At 35.7% G+C, this 16996-nt stretch overlaps 4 protein-coding genes across 5 annotated transcripts; 2 read left to right on the top strand and 2 right to left on the bottom strand.

The window, feature by feature from the left end:
* The first annotated feature begins 587 nt into the window (after window positions 1–587).
* Window positions 588–4095, top strand: LOC108809361 (transcription factor MYB88). Its single transcript, XM_056989055.1, has 9 exons — window positions 588–1243; window positions 1327–1373; window positions 1460–1516; window positions 1590–1662; window positions 1757–1812; window positions 1904–2089; window positions 2167–2452; window positions 2545–3030; window positions 3115–4095. Exons 1-9 carry the CDS (start codon window positions 1142–1144, stop codon window positions 3223–3225), a joined length of 1404 nt encoding a protein of 467 aa, XP_056845035.1. The 5' UTR covers window positions 588–1141; the 3' UTR covers window positions 3226–4095.
* A 309-nt stretch (window positions 4096–4404) lies between these two features.
* Window positions 4405–7562, bottom strand: LOC108812493 (UDP-galactose/UDP-glucose transporter 1). Its single transcript, XM_018584770.2, has 6 exons — window positions 7326–7562; window positions 5878–5975; window positions 5660–5790; window positions 5545–5575; window positions 5206–5309; window positions 4405–5125 (listed from the first exon to the last, which is right to left on the bottom strand). The coding sequence occupies exons 1-6, from the start codon at window positions 7427–7429 to the stop codon at window positions 4595–4597; spliced, it is 999 nt and encodes a 332-aa protein (XP_018440272.1). The 5' UTR covers window positions 7430–7562; the 3' UTR covers window positions 4405–4594.
* A 2571-nt stretch (window positions 7563–10133) lies between these two features.
* Window positions 10134–12575, top strand: LOC108812492 (probable serine/threonine-protein kinase PBL3). The gene is made up of 6 exons (XM_018584769.2): window positions 10134–10650; window positions 10760–11097; window positions 11179–11314; window positions 11398–11534; window positions 11619–11742; window positions 11813–12575. The coding sequence occupies exons 1-6, from the start codon at window positions 10584–10586 to the stop codon at window positions 12427–12429; spliced, it is 1419 nt and encodes a 472-aa protein (XP_018440271.1). The 5' UTR covers window positions 10134–10583; the 3' UTR covers window positions 12430–12575.
* Window positions 12576–12820: 245 nt separating this feature from the next.
* Window positions 12821–15243, bottom strand: LOC108813151 (protein IQ-DOMAIN 29). 2 transcript variants are annotated; one of them, XM_056989054.1, is made up of 6 exons: window positions 15114–15243; window positions 14779–15027; window positions 14482–14673; window positions 14330–14395; window positions 13195–14266; window positions 12821–13103 (listed from the first exon to the last, which is right to left on the bottom strand). In XM_056989054.1, the coding sequence occupies exons 1-6, from the start codon at window positions 15207–15209 to the stop codon at window positions 13072–13074; spliced, it is 1707 nt and encodes a 568-aa protein (XP_056845034.1). In that variant the 5' UTR covers window positions 15210–15243; the 3' UTR covers window positions 12821–13071. The 2 variants fall into 2 exon arrangements, with proteins under 2 accessions (XP_056845034.1, XP_056845033.1); XM_056989053.1 differs by having other exon boundaries at window positions 13192–14266.
* Window positions 15244–16996: the final 1753 nt, after the last annotated feature.

Genomic DNA, 16996 nt, shown 5'->3' on the forward strand with positions numbered 1-16996 from the left:
CTCTTGGAGGCGAGAGATAAGGCTGCGAGGTCTGTAAAATAAAATAATATTTTTTTTTGTAAAATAAAATGAAAATACAAAATAACATGATATATTTATTTTAATTTAAAATTTTGAATTAACTATTAAGATTAATATAACTATATTATTAAATGAAACATAATAAAATATATTTTTTTAATATTTGGTGTGATGGAATATTGTTATATCAAATTTGGTGGGATGATGTAAAATTTGGTGTTTTATTAGAGTTGAAATTACATTAAGTTAGGGATGATGTAATGAAAATAATAAGATGGTCTTATAAATGTGGTAATTTAGAAAAAAAAAACAAATGGAAAAAAAGAAAAAAGAAAACATGACTGGGTGGAGGAGACACATGGATTTCAGCGTTAATTTTCAAACTTCCCTTCATACCCGCGCACTAACCCATCCATAGATAGACGTTGCCCCTTTCCTTTTTTTTTTTCTTTTATAATTTTATTTATTTTCATTAAATTTATAAAATCAATGAAAATAAAATCTAGAGAGAGAGAGAGAGAGAGTTCAAAAAAAGAGGAGTCATGTGAAGGAGAGAGAGAGAGAGAGGAATGAGATCAGTTTTCATTTGTTTCCAAATAACAGTAAGAGGTTACTATTCGAAACAAATGGGTTTTTTTGGTTCATGATTCATGATTCATGAATCCTGAATGATACCAACAAAAAATAAAAAAAAAAGGTGATTCCCTTCTTTTATTTCAATTTTAGGGAAAAAATATCAACTTTTGTTGTTTTTTCTTTCTTTCTTTTCTAGAAAAATACCCTTTATAGTTTTTATTTTTGAAACTCAACCGTTGTGAAATAAAAAACTTACGAATCCAGACGATTCTGTGAGAGGGTTTTAAAAGCACTAGTGATGAAAATGAGTTCCTTTCCAGAGTGATTTTTATTAAATAAATAAGAGGGTTTTTGATAATTTCTTTTTGTTTTTTCCTGGAAAAAAGTTTGGATTTTTATTTTTCCAGATAAGAAAAGTAGGAGGAGGGGTCGTCTCTGTGGGATAGAGATAGTTGTGGGTTTTTTATAATAAAAGGGGAGAGAAGGAGCGTCGAAGAAAAAAAAATAACAGAGGAGAGCGTCAGAGAGAGAAAAATATATTACAATGGAAGAGACAAGGAAGAAGAAGAAGAATAAGATCCTTGTTAATAACGAAGTAGATGATTCCAAAAAGAAGGAGCGTCATTTTGTTACCTGGTCACAGCAGGTCTCTCCCTCTCTCTATATATTATTCAAATCTCTGTTTCATTGCTCTCTGTATAGTCTCTCTGAGATGGGTTTTTCTTACAGGAGGATGATATACTCAGACAGCAAATCAGTTTAAATGGAACTCAAAAGTTAGTCTCTTTTTCTTTTTTAATTACAGTTTCTCGGACAAAGTCTTCTGTTTTATTGATTCTGTTTGTGTTGATTGGTTTCTCAGTTGGGCGATCATTGCATCCAAGTTCACTGATAAGAGCACAAGGCAGTGTAGAAGGAGGTCTGGTTTAAAACTCTGATCAAAATTATTGTTTTGTTTTTTTTAATCTGATCATGGATTTTTGGTGTTGCAGATGGTATACATACTTGAACTCTGATTTCAAGAGAGGAGGTTGGACCCCTGAAGAAGATACACTCTTGTGTGAGGTTAGTTAGACAAGAAATCTTTTCTTTTATCATATAGATGAAGAGATCATAGAGTTTGTGTCTGATCTTTTGTGTGTGTGTTTGGTTTTTATAGGCGCAGAGATTGTTTGGGAACAGATGGACTGAGATTGCAAAAGTGGTCTCAGGCAGGTACATAAAAAGCCTCTTTTTTTCTCTTTTAATGGTGAAAATCAAGTTATGGAAATGAAATAAGATGGTAACAGGTTCTTTTTTTGTGTAGAACTGATAATGCAGTGAAGAACAGGTTCACAACACTGTGCAAGAAGAGAGCTAAGTATGAAGCCATGGCTAAAGGGAACAACATTGCTTCTTCTGTAAACTCAAACAACAAGAGAATCTTGCTCCCAGATGGTATTACTACACCACTCAAAGTAGAAACTGAATCTCCTCTTGCTAAGAAAACGAGGTGAGAAAACTTGTTTCCATTAATTCAAAGAAGAAAGCTATGAAGTGTGGTGGATTCACATGTTTTAGCCATTGCAGGAGAAGTCAACACATTCCAAACCTTAAAGAGATCACTAGCTATGGGGATAGATCACATATAAAGGTTCATTCAGGTGTGAATCAGCAGGCAAAACCTGTTCTACTACCCCACAATGCCACAATTGAGGAGCATCAAACAGGTGAGCGTAAAGGCAATCAACAAGTGTTTCTCAACAAGGACAATCCAAAGGTAACAAACTTGATGCAACAAGCCGAGCTTCTCAGTTCATTGGCCCAGAAAGTTAACTCAGACAACACTGAACAAAGCATGGAGAATGCATGGAAGGTGACTAACTACGCGGTTTTGATGTGATTAGATAACACTTTTCAAGAGGCTGTATTAACAAAACTGCTGTTCTTGTTGCTCCTAATGTGCAGGTCCTGCAAGATTTCTTGAATAAAAGCAAAGAGAATGATATATTCCGCTGTGGACTTCCGGAGATGGATTACCAGCTTGAGGAGTTCAAGGATCTTGTTGAAGACTTGAGGAGTAGTAATGAAGATATTCAAGCATCTTATAGGCAACCTGATCTCCATGATTCACCAGCAAGCTCTGAGAATAGCTCAGGAGGATCAACTGTAATGCCGTTCCCTTCTGGTGATGAGACCCAACAACAACCAATGCATGATAGTCAGACAATATCTCAAAATGGTGTGGAGTTAGTACAAGATAAAGGGATTGTCTCTGATGATGCAATTGTGGAGGAACAAGTGGATTTACTCTCAACTTGTCATGATGTCCTAAAGAATTCTAATGAGATTGTGCCTATGTCTGGTGATGAAGAGTTTAACTCGCCTGTTCAAGTCACTCCGTTGTTCAGATCTCTAGCTGCAGGCATCCCTAGCCCTCAGTTCTCTGAAAGTGTAAGCAATTTGCACTGAATAAATCCAATTGTCTGAAAATTATAGTTTTATAGAAATGAAACTAAGTGATCTGTGTCTCTGCAGGAGAGGAGCTTTCTGCTAAAGACACTGGGTGTGGAGTCCCCATATCCATGTCCGAGTGCTAATCCTTCACAACCACCTCCTTGCAAAAGAGTCCTTCTTGATAGTTTGTAAACCAAACCAAAACCAACCAGAAAAAGCTGTCCCTAAAACCGCGGTTGTGTCCTCATGGAGATGGACATAACTTGCATTTCTTCTCTCTTTTTTTGCTTAGATTTTTCTTCATAGGTTTGCAGCCATATCGGCCTGAAAAAATTTTAGATGAACCGGGCGTGCCATGATCTGCATTTTTTTCCCCCTCTCAGTGGTCTAGACTCCATAGAATGTTAAAAGGTAACATTTCTAAGTCTAGACCAATCTCAGAAACTGAGTTATCTCTCTCAGATACTCAGCATTCAAAAATCTTTGCTCACTCAGTAGGAGAGTTTCCTTTCATCATCATTTCATACTTGAAGCCATTCATAAAAAAATGCTTCAAGTATGAGTGTTTCTTCATTTTATGATTTGTGTTGTGTCTAAGAAAAAAAAAGAAAAATTCTTTGGTTTCTTCTCCCCCTCTTTTAAGGTAAAAACCCAGATACATAATCCGGGTCTTTTGCCTTCCCCATCATGAATTCTTGATTTGTTGTGTTTCTTGATTCTCTGTACAGAAGAAACCTATATAGTAACAACTTCAGAGAGGCATGTCGCCTTTCTATATACAGTAATGATTAGAAAACAGACAGAAGAAGAAGAAGAAGAAGAAGAAAAGATAAAGCCAAGACTAGCATAAGGTTTTGGAGAAGAAGAAAAAAAAAACTTTGCTTTCAACCAGTTGCTTTCTGTAGTAACTTCTCATTGGTGTGAGAAGAAGAAAAACAGAAAAAAAAATAAATTTCTGTTTCCCCTTTTGTTTCCCTCTCAGAAGATTCATGTGATTTTGTAAAGAGATGATTATATAAGTGGAAATGATTTGATTTTGGTGTGAAATATACAGTCTATTTATTAATGTTTTTTACTTACCTGCTATGCATTCTTGTCCTTCTTCTCCTTCCACTGTTGTTAGTTGCAGAGATTCAAATGAAGAGGGTTCTTAGTTGGATCTGAATCTGCTTCTCTTTAAAATGACAAGAGTTAAGTATAAATGTTAGTTAGTGGAAGACAAAAACGTAATCATCACCTTCTACCTTTTTTTAGTTTGAAACTTTCAACCGCTCTTATTTAAAGACCGAACCATACTGGTCGAACCGACCAAGAATGTCCTTTTTAGTCTGGTTAACCAAATCAGTAATGTGTTGAATAGTAAATATCATATCACGAAAACTAATCATATATTTGAATATTACCTCTATGCTAATCACTAGTTTTACAGTTTAAAAATCTGTTTTAAGAATCTCTAGATGTTTCGGTTTACTAAACATAAACAACTATAAGAAAAATCTAAAAAACATAGTTTAGAGATATGAGAAATAAAAAAGTAACAGAGCTATACACATTAGTGTGTTCAACTCTTTTGCTTCTTCTTCTCTACTCTTTTAGACTTGCTCCACTTGAGGAAAATCTGATAAGACAAACCACCAAACACCATCGAAACGCATCCCCACTGCTTCAACGACAACGGATTCCCGCTCATTACCGATGACACGACGATGCTAACAAACTTCCTCGTCGTCGTTATGGTCGTGTTAGCTAGCGACCCGAAGTTACTTATCGTCATAAATATGAAGTTTTGTCCCACCGCACCGCATAGACAGTACTTCAGAATGTCCCATGCCGCTTCCGGGTGTTGTTTACAGAACTGATACGCTTCGAACCCCATCCCTTGTGGTAATCCAAACATGTAGACCATGTTGTATATCGTGCCCCATAGATTCATCCCCAGCATTATGTCCCAAGCTTCGGTTTTTGGGTACCTCGAGGCAATGGAGTCTTGGGTGGCGTTTGTGAATCCGTCAAAGGCGAGGTTTAAGAAGCAGAGCGCGTAGCCGAGAGGAGCATTTGGATGTGCTAGCTTGCTAATTGTCTTAGAGCTTGTCTGCAAAGAACAAAATATATATATCACACGCTTACAAAATATGGTGTGATCGCTTTTGGATAAGATGATTTTGCATTTACCTTAAGAAGAGCAAATAAGGCTACTCCTCCCGCGACAAGAAAGGTGCAAATGTATTCAGGGAATGTGTATCTTATTCCATAAACCAAAGTTCCCATCAGCATAACTGCATAAACAGAGAGATGTTGAGAAGAGAATATGCAAGAAAGATAATCTTTTCGAGATAATATTGGATCTAACTATGGATAGAGATGCCTTGCTAAGCAAGCTGAGTTCTAATCCGCCTACACTCAGATATCCCCTAATACGTGGCCACTGGTGATTTAACATTTCCTCGCCGCCAAGGAGCAGTTTACGTTTTTTTTTTCTTTAATATTGGATCTACATTAGAGATGCCTTACCTGGAATCATTTTTGAAGATTTTGCCAGGACCTGCACGAAACCAAAGATCAGAATTCAAACCCAACAACGCTTGCCCTAATCTTGAGTAATGCTGATCAGGTGAAAAAAGGTAACCTGAGCTGGATAACTGATATACTTCAAGGCCTCGATCCCCATGGCGGGACCAATGGTATTAGTAATGCCGGCACTCCAATACGTCCACCATGGTGCACCACCGTTACCAGTGTTTGACCAGAGCTTAATCACTGCACCAAAAAAAAAATCAGATTTAAATTTCAGCTCCATTTTGTCTTGTATTCCAATGATAAAGGAGGTATCAAAGAAAAGCTCACTAATATAAGACCAGACCAAGCAGACTACACTTTGAGCCAAGTTCAAGAACGCAAGGTGCTCGAACCTCTTCTCATCTGGACCGAATCTCTTCGTGGACCTGATCAGAAAACGTATTAGTTTGCTGTAGCTATGTCTCTATAACATCCAACCACAGGTTTCAGATGACTATGATTATTACTTCTTTTTTCTGGATGACAAGGAGGTTCTACATCCCCTAAGGTAACCAGTGCCGTGCTCAGGGTTTTTGGGGCCTAAGGCAAAATTGATGATATAATTTTTTATTTAAATTCAATATTAAATAAATTAATATTTTAAAATATTATTTTTATTAAAGAAATATAATTAAATGATGATATGTTATTTTATATATTGAAAATAAATTAAAGTCAAATATAAATGATAAAATTAAATATCTAAATTAATTTAAATATGATAAACAAAATATATAACTATAAATTTATATATTATATGGAAATTATAAATGAGTTAAATTCTTTTTGTTAAATATATGTGAACAAAATCAACAGAAAGACAAAAACAATTAATAGTAAAAATTTAGGATAATGGCTAAATCTATAATTAAAAGAATAGGAAATAAAATAGATTATCCTAAAGTGATTTTTTTGTACCAATTATTATCATCTAGTGTAACCATTTAGCTAAATCATGAAGTCATGCATTGTATTTGACTAATTTGACTAATTACACCGAACAACAATAGGAAAGAGGGCCCTAAAAATAGCATTTTAGAAGGGGCCTGAGGCGGTTGCCTCTTTTTTTATGTCTATGGCACGGCTCTGAAGGTAACGCCTAGAATGTTAAATTAATTCTCATTCTCCCGATTAGACTTTAACATGTGATCTTAGGCAATCCAAGAGTTTTATTCATAAACCAATCCTTGTTGGTCTGAGGATGGTAATTGATAACTATGTCTCTTTAAACTCCAACCACCACAGATTTTGGACACTAGTGCATTTCCATACGGGTGAAGAACAAGCTACTGCAGATATGTCTACAGCAATTCAAATACAGATAGAATTCAAATACAGATAGTGATCGATATAACAAGTTTCTGCAACTATATAAAAGGGTTGTTCGTTTGGCAGACGCAGCTTCCTGCCGCTGCAGCTGCGGTAATATTTTTGTTTGTTTGGTAGACGCAACTACCTAGATCTGACCGTTGCGGCAAACTCTACGTCTATCATCAATCATTAAGAAACGTGATGCAGCCGCAAGAAGCTGCGTTTGCCAAATGAACAGCACTATATGTCGCTAGAAATCACAAGTAGATTTCGAATACAAGTACATTTTTACATACGGATTAAGAAAAGGCTACTGCAGCTAATATCTAATATCAATTCAAACCACATCACTCGAATACGCAAGCAAGTGCAGTTGCAGAGTCGATCCGATGCGAAGAAGAAGAAGAATAATAATTTTAACTTACAGAGTTTCCTGAAGAACGCCTTGGTAGATGTAGGCGGACCAGATTCCGGAGACGCACAACGCCAGCAGCAGAATTCGCCGGAATCCAGATCCGTTCGCCTCCATCACCCCACCTCCACGGCCGCCGATTATTCCTCCGGCGATAACCGAAAAATGTTTGCTTTTCGCAAAGACGGATTTTTTATTATTTGTTTGTTACAAAAGGCGCGAAAATAGACGTCGATGTTCCACGTGGAGGTTAAGCACTGGACTGGTGATCTCACTTAGCGCTTCTGATTGGGTAAGATGACGCGTAAATCGTAATGCACTTTCTGGGGGTTCAGCTTTGTGAAATGGTCTCCGTGTCTGAGGTTGAAAGGGAAACTACACACCGTTTCTTTTGCTATACAAAAACTACACACGCTTTGTCTCGAAAATTTGCGAACATGCTGGGAAGTTTCGGTGGCTGGCCTGCTTTGAAGTTGACCAGAGTGGGTTACGTTACAATCATTGGGGGTCATTTAGATCTTTGTTTCTTTCTTTTTTTTCTTGGAATTTTCATTTTTTTTTTTTTTGGAAAACTAATTCTTGGAATTTTCATATATTGAATTTTCTATAAGTTGTAATTATTCAGAGGAAAAAAATGCGAAAAATGATATGAATGCAACTTATTGGATGTTTGTAAAATATTTAAATAATGTTTTATCAAAACAAAGATGATAAGATCCTTTTGTGTAAAGGAAGAGATGATATATGGTTGACAAATAAAGCATGGTTGAAAAGCTTAAAACATGATAGCAACACATATATTATGTGGCTGAAGAAATATATACTAGAAGAGTTTGAAATAGTCAAAAGATTTCTATTCACATACCTTTTTGTCGTGTTACTAATTGACATGATTCGTATTATTTCTTCAACAATCACAATTTTTTTTCCTTTTTTTTACAATAGGCTAATCACAAAAATATGATTGTCTAAGAGTTTTGATTAAGAAACTCTTTTATGATACTGATATGTAAATACCATGTTGTATATGGATAATTGTAAAGTACTAAACAGTTGTTATAAAATCCAAGGTGATAAGATGCTTTTGTGTGAAGGCAAAGATGATAATATTGTTGACAAATGAAAGCAAGGTTGGACTTATAAAATATGACAATAAATAAAGACTAATATGCACTCATAAATAATATTTATTCCGAATACGTACTTTTATTCTTTTTTTTCTTTGAACAGCACGTACCTGTATTCATAATTAATGGATATCTTATGATATGGTTGACAAATACATAGTATAAAAGAGTTTCAAGTAGTCAAAAGATTACTATTCACATACTTCCTGTCGTGTTCCCATTCACATGCTTCGTAGTTAAACCTCATGTGATTGATAATTCATACCCAGTCACTTGGTTATATCATATATCAAGTAGCTTTTAAATGTTATCCAATTGCCGACAAAACAAGGAACTCATGATATGTTGCCAAACATATACACCCAGGGCTCATATCCGTAAATTTTTGATTCGATAGATCGATATCAGGTTAAAAATCTAAAATTTTCTGAGCATCCGGAATATTGTATATTCAGATGACTACAAATCATATTAGATCAGATAATTAATTATTTAGACGAAACAGATCGAATTACGAATACTTCTAAAAACCCATATATCTGATTTGTGCCCACTCCTATATACACTTTTCTAACAAACAAAAAATAAACTAATTTAATTTTTTTTTATGGAAATGAAACTATTCTGAATAACCATTTATTAGTTAACCAAGGAGTGATATATTAGTGGTAATTTCTTGAAGTTTGATGTGTATTTACATCAGTTTTGAATTCAATTATTTTTAGGAACTAAACTATTATTATTTGTTTGGTCAGTATGAGTTTGGGTTTCAGCACAAATGTTTTACATAGTGATTCGTAACAGATGATCGGTTCATCTTTAACATTAATCGGAAAGTATTTCAAACTCGGATCAGGTAGTGCTGTACGCTTTTTCCTCTGAAAACTAAAATATTACTACTTAGCAAGTTTGAATTTGGGTTTCAGCATAGGTGGTTTACATGGTAAAACCGTATATATGATCAATTAAAAACCGTATATATGATCAATTTACCCATTGATATTAGTTAAAAAGTATTTCAAACTAATGTTAAACAATGTGATATACTTTTTGAATAATCTATTCTATGGTACTAAATGCATTCTTTTCATCGCAGATCGGATGAAACGAAAGAATTTTATCAGAAAAAAAAAGAAAAACATTAATTAGTCTTTGTTTTATACCACAATAAGCAAAACTGTTCTTTGAATTATGATTTGTGTTATTATACATACAAAATTCTAGAATATTAACCAAAAGTTCTTGGCCTAGTGGTAATGTAACTCTGGTTGGAGTGTCTGTCATGTGTTTGGGTCGCTTTGGCCACCTTTCCGTCTACAACCGTGCGTGCTCGAATGGAAGGTTTCATGAAAATTAGTTTCGATTTACCGTATGGGATCCCCACAGTTATCAAATAAAAAAAAATTCTAGAATATTATTATTATAATGTTCCACAGTTATTTACGCGTGTCAAGATGTAATATGGACAAAAGAGCTCTTGTATGTGTCGGTTCAACGTAATGTGAATAGAGAGGAATGTGTTGGGTCAATGCATGGAAATAAAGTTTTCGATAACACTTGAAATTAAAATATCTCAAAAGCGTGTTAACCACCTCTTTTTCGTTAAAACCTTTCGTGTCCTATTTGAATGTATTAAACTAAGCCTAAGGTTTTATCTGAAAACTTCGTTCGAATCTTCTACCAAAACTAATCACTCAGTGATGGAAAATCAAATTTTTAGATTTGATGCCACATCTTTAGGATTTTTGCTTTTGCTTAAAGGTAAAACGTAAAGTAGAGACTTTACAATCTGACGTGGACTTGCTGACGCAAGCAAATACGTAACCAACTTTTTACCAAAACTATCCCTTCTCTTCCCGACGTCTGTAAAAACCCACGGCATCAAACCATAAAGAGATTCGCCGAATCTAAGGGTATAGTAGTCATTTTTGCAAGAAAAGTCAAGGACCACAACGAACAAAGCATAAGGGCATAACCGTAATTTAATCAAACTTCCCCCCCCCACCAACATGACTTTTGTATGAATGGTGTGCTGTGCTTCTCTGTGTTCCTTCAGAATCCCACGTTCCTTCTTCTCCTTCTTCTCTCACAACCGATCTCAATTACTCCTTTTGAATCTCTTCATTGTCTAGAGAGAGAATAAAATGGGTAATTGTTTGGATTCATCAGCTAAAGTGATCAGTAGCAGCCACAGTCCTCATGCTAATTCTGGTAACTTTCTTTAATCTTCTCCATTAGCTCTCATAAAGCTTCTTCCTTTTCTGGATTTATTGCTTAAACATTGAGATTTGCTTGTTTTTTTGTGGCTTTTAATTTAAAGGTTCATCAGGGTCTCGAGTTTCTAGCAAGACAAGCCGTTCCACGGTCCCTTCAAGCTTAAGCATAAACTCTTACAGTAGTTTGGAGTCTTTACCCACACCGAGAACAGAAGGAGAGATCTTGTCGTCACCAAATCTCAAAGCTTTCACCTTTAGCGAGCTCAAGAGCGCCACTAGGAACTTCCGACCTGATAGTCTCCTTGGTGAAGGAGGTTTCGGTTACGTCTTTAAAGGATGGATCGATGGAACAACTTTGACCGCTTCTAAACCCGGTTCTGGTATCGTTGTAGCTGTTAAGAAGCTTAAAACCGAAGGGTTTCAAGGTCACAAAGAGTGGTTGGTAAGTAACTTCTCTCCTCTCCTAATCTGGGGGTTTGATTCATGAGATTTATGTTTGTAAACATTTGTTTTTGGTTTTCAGACTGAAGTGAACTATCTTGGTCAGCTGAGTCACCCAAATCTTGTCAAACTAGTTGGGTACTGTGTAGAGGGTGAAGACCGGTTACTTGTGTACGAGTTCATGCCAAAAGGAAGCTTGGAGAATCATCTCTTTAGACGTATGTCATATCATCTTAGCTTAGATTATTTATACCATGTTTTGTTAAATTAAAATGATTTTTTTTTGGCTTTGGTATTGCAGGTGGTGCGCAGCCACTAACATGGGCTATAAGGATGAAAGTTGCAATAGGAGCAGCCAAAGGGCTTACCTTTCTTCATGATGCTAAATCTCAAGTGATTTACAGAGACTTCAAAGCTGCTAACATTCTACTCGACGCTGTAATAACACTTTGATTATTACCAAGCTTTTTACTTCATTTCTAAGCAAAAACTCTTAATATTGATCTTTTTTTAATCACACAGGAATTCAACGCTAAACTCTCAGACTTTGGTCTAGCCAAAGCAGGTCCTACCGGTGACAGGACACATGTGTCCACACAAGTCATGGGTACTCATGGTTACGCAGCACCTGAATATGTAGCCACTGGTGAGAAAATGCTATAACCTTTTGCTTCAATAGCTTAAGCTCATTATCTTAAACTTTCCATCTACTACAGGTCGTTTAACAGCTAAGAGCGACGTCTACAGTTTTGGTGTGGTACTACTGGAACTGCTCTCAGGGCGAAGAGCAGTGGACAAATCTAAAGTGGGAGTGGAGCAGAGTCTAGTTGACTGGGCAACACCGTATCTCGGCGACAAGAGGAAGCTTTTCCGAATAATGGACACGAGACTAGGAGGTCAGTATCCTCAGAAAGGAGCATACACAGCTGCTAGTCTTGCGTTGCAGTGCTTAAACCCTGATGCAAAACTCAGACCAAAGATGTCTGAAGTTTTGGCCAAACTTGATCAGCTTGATTCAACAACCACCACCAAACCTGGAGCTAATAGACAAGCTCAGATTGATTCTCCAAGAGGTAGTGGAACCAGACAAGCTCAGATTATTTCTCCTAGAGGTAGTGGAACTGGAACAAGACAAGGCCAGATTGATTCTCCTAGAGGTAGTAGTAATGGTGGTGGAACCAGACAAGGGCAGATTGATTCTCCTAGAGGTAGCAATGGATCTGTTGTACAGAAATCTCCAAGGAGGTATAGTTATGATCGGCCTCTCTTGCACTTAACTCCAGTTGCTTCTCCTTTGCCTTCTCACAATAGTCAATCTCCTCGTGTAAGATAGTATCACTTGTAATAATTTTTTCTGTTGTAATGTGTGTGCTGCTCTTTTTTGTAAAATAATGCATTTTGTTCACACTACTACATATGGATCTGGTGTTGTTCTTTCTAGGCATGAGCATTTTGAAAAATTTGTCTAGTTTTCTTGTTTTTGATTGTTTGTTAATTTACCTATTATTATTTGAGCTTAAATATTTGATTTACATAATAACAAAAAAAAATTAAAGAAATTTTTTGCTGATACAACATAATTTCTTTTTTTTTTTTTGGACAAATTTCAGTTTAGCTTATATTCTTGTTTTTCTTTTTTTCTTGTTTTACAATGAAAAAAGCAAAGTCAATGAACAAACAACTGTAAATGATTTTTTTTAAGCAAAAAACTGTAAATGATTAAGAGAAGCATTATAAGAACTATTTACTAAAAACCTTTTTTTGTTTGTGAAGACAAAGCATCTGAGAGAAAATCTAAAGGACAATAATAAGTCAAAGACTCACCACACCAAACCAAAGTAAACACACACAGAAAACATAGAAACAAAACAGTTAAAACAGATTAAAAAGGTTTCAGAGCTTTTTTCTCCAAGAGTGTAAGATGATCAGGATGACTCTTTGGATTTGCTTTCTTCTCTATTGCCTTGAAAGAAATTCACCGTTTCCACTCAGCTTTCGTCGATTTATCTGAAATAAACATGACCAAAAAGGGGTTTAAGAAGTTTTAATCTTTCAAGAGGCTTGTGTATAAGAAAAAGAGTTTTAGACTTGTTACCACCACCAATGTCCTTGGAAGACGAAAAAGATCTGTCACTGTTCATTGATCCTTTAGCTGAAGCTATGAGAAGTCTGTGAGCTCTTGGAGACATTGTACTCAGCTTACCATTTGCTCCAGGAGGAAGAGAGTGGCGCCTAGTTATCCCATTTTTCTCTGGCTTCTCTTGACCAATAATCCTCGGAGACCCTTGTCCTCCTCCTCTTACTCTTGCCTTTGCAGATGCAGTTGGAGCCATGTAGCTTGGGATCTTTCTCCCGCTGTGTGTAGTAAGCCCATCCTCTTGATGATGAGTTTCAATCTTTGCAGGCAGCGAAGCTCTTCTATCGCTCGGCTTTGTGTTTTCAGAACCAGCATTTCCATTCTCAGAGCTTATCTGCACGTCTGGCTCTTGGATCTCTTCTTCAGCTTTGTCATTTCCCTCTGCGGTTTTGACTTCATCTTGCTCATCTTTATCGAGATCTGCCTCTTTCGAAACTGTTTCAGGGCTATCTTTAACCTTCTCTTCTTCAGGAGTATCAACAACAGGAGCTGAAACCTTGTCACCAGGCACTGTATCTGCAATCTCTTTCTTCTTCTCAGCAGATTTGCGAGTAGGTTTCTCTAGCCCATTGGAAAGTGTAGCCTTTTTGAGACTAACTCTAGGCTTCTCGTCCTTAACCTCCAATGACGAAGACCCTTCCTTTACAGCGCTTGTGCTTTTTCTCGAGTTCTGCTTAGTCTTATCATTCTCGGTTCTCGAAACCTCTTTACCAAGCGTGGAAGCCTTCCTCACATTAGTCTTAGGCTTTTCCTTTTCAGCTGTAGAACGTCCACTAGAGCTACTCCCAGTAGTTAAACCACCACCGGGTGGTTTCTTGATACCTTTCTTCAGTTGTTTTCCCTTGTCTGCTTCAACTGCTTGAAAACTTCGCTTCTTTGTCTGAGATCTCGCAACAGGGCTCTTAACCACCAGTGGACCAGGAGACCAAACCTGCAATACTGTCCAGCGCTCAAGCCACACCTTGGCTGAGTTAGGATCCTCAGGACCATACTGAATCTTCAGAGGCAATGACGTTGGTGAAGAAACTAGAAGCTGAAAAAAAAGAAGCAAATAAGCAACGAGAGAGCGTCAAAGATTTACAATAGTAAACTGTACCTTATCAATCATGGAGAGCTTTGTGGGATTCTCAAGCCATTTGTATCTGCTTCCTTGCATAGTTTCCTAACAAAACGAAGGAGAATAAAAACTTTGAATGGCAAAATCAAGTAAAAGGTTATTATAAGAGTAGAGTAGCAGACATTAAATACCGATTTTGTTTTCTGAAGTTGAACTAGTACAGTCTCTGAAGATCTAGCCTTGTTCCCGCGGACAAGAGCTTGTAACTTGACAACACCCCAAATGCACGAGTACGTTGCAACAGCTTGTCTTCTAACCAAGCGACCGCGGATGAGTGCTTGCAGCTTTATGATACCTCTAAGCTTTTGAAATTCTTCACGGGCCTTCTCGAGAGTTTTTAAGAAAATACAACAGAGTTATCAGCAGAATAATAATAATAAAAACGAAAATCTCATTACTATAGTGTAGAAGAAAAAAAAGAAATTCACCTGATGAGATCTGACAGCAGCTTGGACCTTTGTAGCAGCTTCTTCAAGCTTGAGTTCATCCCCTGACTCAAGATTCACATTCGACTCTTCTTCTTCGCTTGGCTGATGCTTCTCGGGGACTACTGTTACAGCTTGTGTAGATGCTGCAACGTCTTGTGATGGAACTAGTACAGGAGGATTGGTAGGTAAGTCTGAGACATTAGTAGTATCCTTCACCTTCACCACAATCTCTTCTTTCTTTGCAGATCTCTATCACATTCATATGAACAATGTTTATAGTCGTCACATATCATTTTGACATAAAAGAAAAAAATAAGTAATATATTTCTTCTTACCAATTTGTCGTTTCCTTTCTCCAGACTTGACTTTGATGATGACTTCTTACCAAGAAGAGACTTGATCCATTTACCAGGACTTGGAGTCTTTCCCATTTTTCAAACACCTACAATTAGAAAGTTTCTACAGAGACAGAAACAGAAACCTCCATAAGTAAATAGAAGTCTCAAACTGAATCAACGAGTTTTAATCGGAAGCTGAACACACATTCCATACATAGAAATCACAAATCTGTTAACAGAAACCCTAGAAACAAACCACAAGACATAACCAGACATTAATTAAGATAAAAGTGGAAAAAGCAGAGATTTTGACGATAACAAAAGAAAACCCATTGTCGGTTTCACAAACACTGAGTGTAACCAGATCTCAAGTAGAAATCAAAAAGAAGTTAACTTTCTAAAAATGGGTCAAAAAAAGGAAATTTAATGTCAACCTCAAGTAGAATCTCTAGTGTGTAGCTGAACAGAACAGAGACGAAGAGAGAACACCGAACCGTCTCTTTTCTTCAAATTGTTGTCTTTCTTCTTCGTCTCCTCTCCGGAGTTTTGCCCTAAAATAAGGAAAAGTGGTTACAGTGAGAATAACACTCTCACCGTTTGTAATGTGTGAGAGAGAGAGAGAGAAATGGTGAGAGGAGCGACAAAAGGGGAGAGAGAGACCTAAAACGACAGTGTTTTGCTTTTTATTCAGAATGGGGCTTATTAATGGGCTGTAGATGGCATGAGCCTACGTGATGGGTTAAGGAATTTAACTGACGTTATTATTTTTTATTTATTATTTTCTTTTTGGGAATTCGGCCAAAAAAATCATGAACTTTTCAGGAATTGCCAAAAGAAACATGAACTTTAGGGCTGACAAAAAAAAACACAAACTTTTCATTGACTTTAGAATTAATTAACAGTGTTTTAGTTGACTTGCCAATTTAGCATGCCGTCAAAAAATTTAACAGAAAAAAATAACATCGTTAAATGTTGGTGTTAAGTGAAACGACGTCGTTTTGAAATGGGATGAAACGACGTCGTTTTACTTGATTTGAAAATAAAATCAAGTAGACTACTAGGTTCGAACCCAGGTTGTTTGGATCAAATGGCAAAGTACTTTACCACTGGGCTAGTGGCTCAATCAATAGATTTACTCACACATTTAATTTTATTTAGTACTAATTGAATATGAAAAAATTATCTAAAAACTTAAAAAGATCTCTAAAATTTCTAAAAATTGAAAAATAATTCGAAAAAAGAAAATTTTCATTTTCTGGATTATAATTTTTTTTAAATAAAAAAAATCGAAAAATATTCCAAAAAAAGTTATAAAATATTTAGAATCTGAAAACATATAATCAGAAATTATAAAAATAAATAAAAAATAATATTTTTTTATAGTTTCTAATTATATGTTTTCAGATTTGAAATCTTTTATCCCTTTTTTTGAAATTTTTTTTTCGATTTTTTTTTTCAATTTTTCTTTTTTTGGCATTTTTTATAAAAAAATATTTTTAATAGATTCTGATTATTTTCAGATTCGAATTTTTTATAAACTTTTTTTATATTTTTCGCTTTTTTTTATTTTTCGAATTTTTTATTTTATTCCGAAAAATGAAAATATTATTTTTTGGAGTTTTTTTTAAAAATGAAAATTTTGGAAGATTTTTGATTTTTAAAGGAAAAATAAAATTTTATTTTTAATTTTAGTTTCAAAATTGATTTTTAGAATTTTAAGGACTTTTTAAATTTTTAGACAATTTTTATATTCAAAATCATTACCAAATAAAAGTAAATGTGTTTGTACATACGTTGAATGTGCCACTAGCCCGGTGGTAAAATACATTGCCATTTGATCCAAACAACCTAGCTTCGAAACCCGGTGTCTACCTATTTTT

This window comes from Raphanus sativus, chromosome 6, assembly GCF_000801105.2.
Source record: "Raphanus sativus cultivar WK10039 chromosome 6, ASM80110v3, whole genome shotgun sequence".
NCBI classification, from domain to species: Eukaryota; Viridiplantae; Streptophyta; class Magnoliopsida; order Brassicales; family Brassicaceae; genus Raphanus; species Raphanus sativus.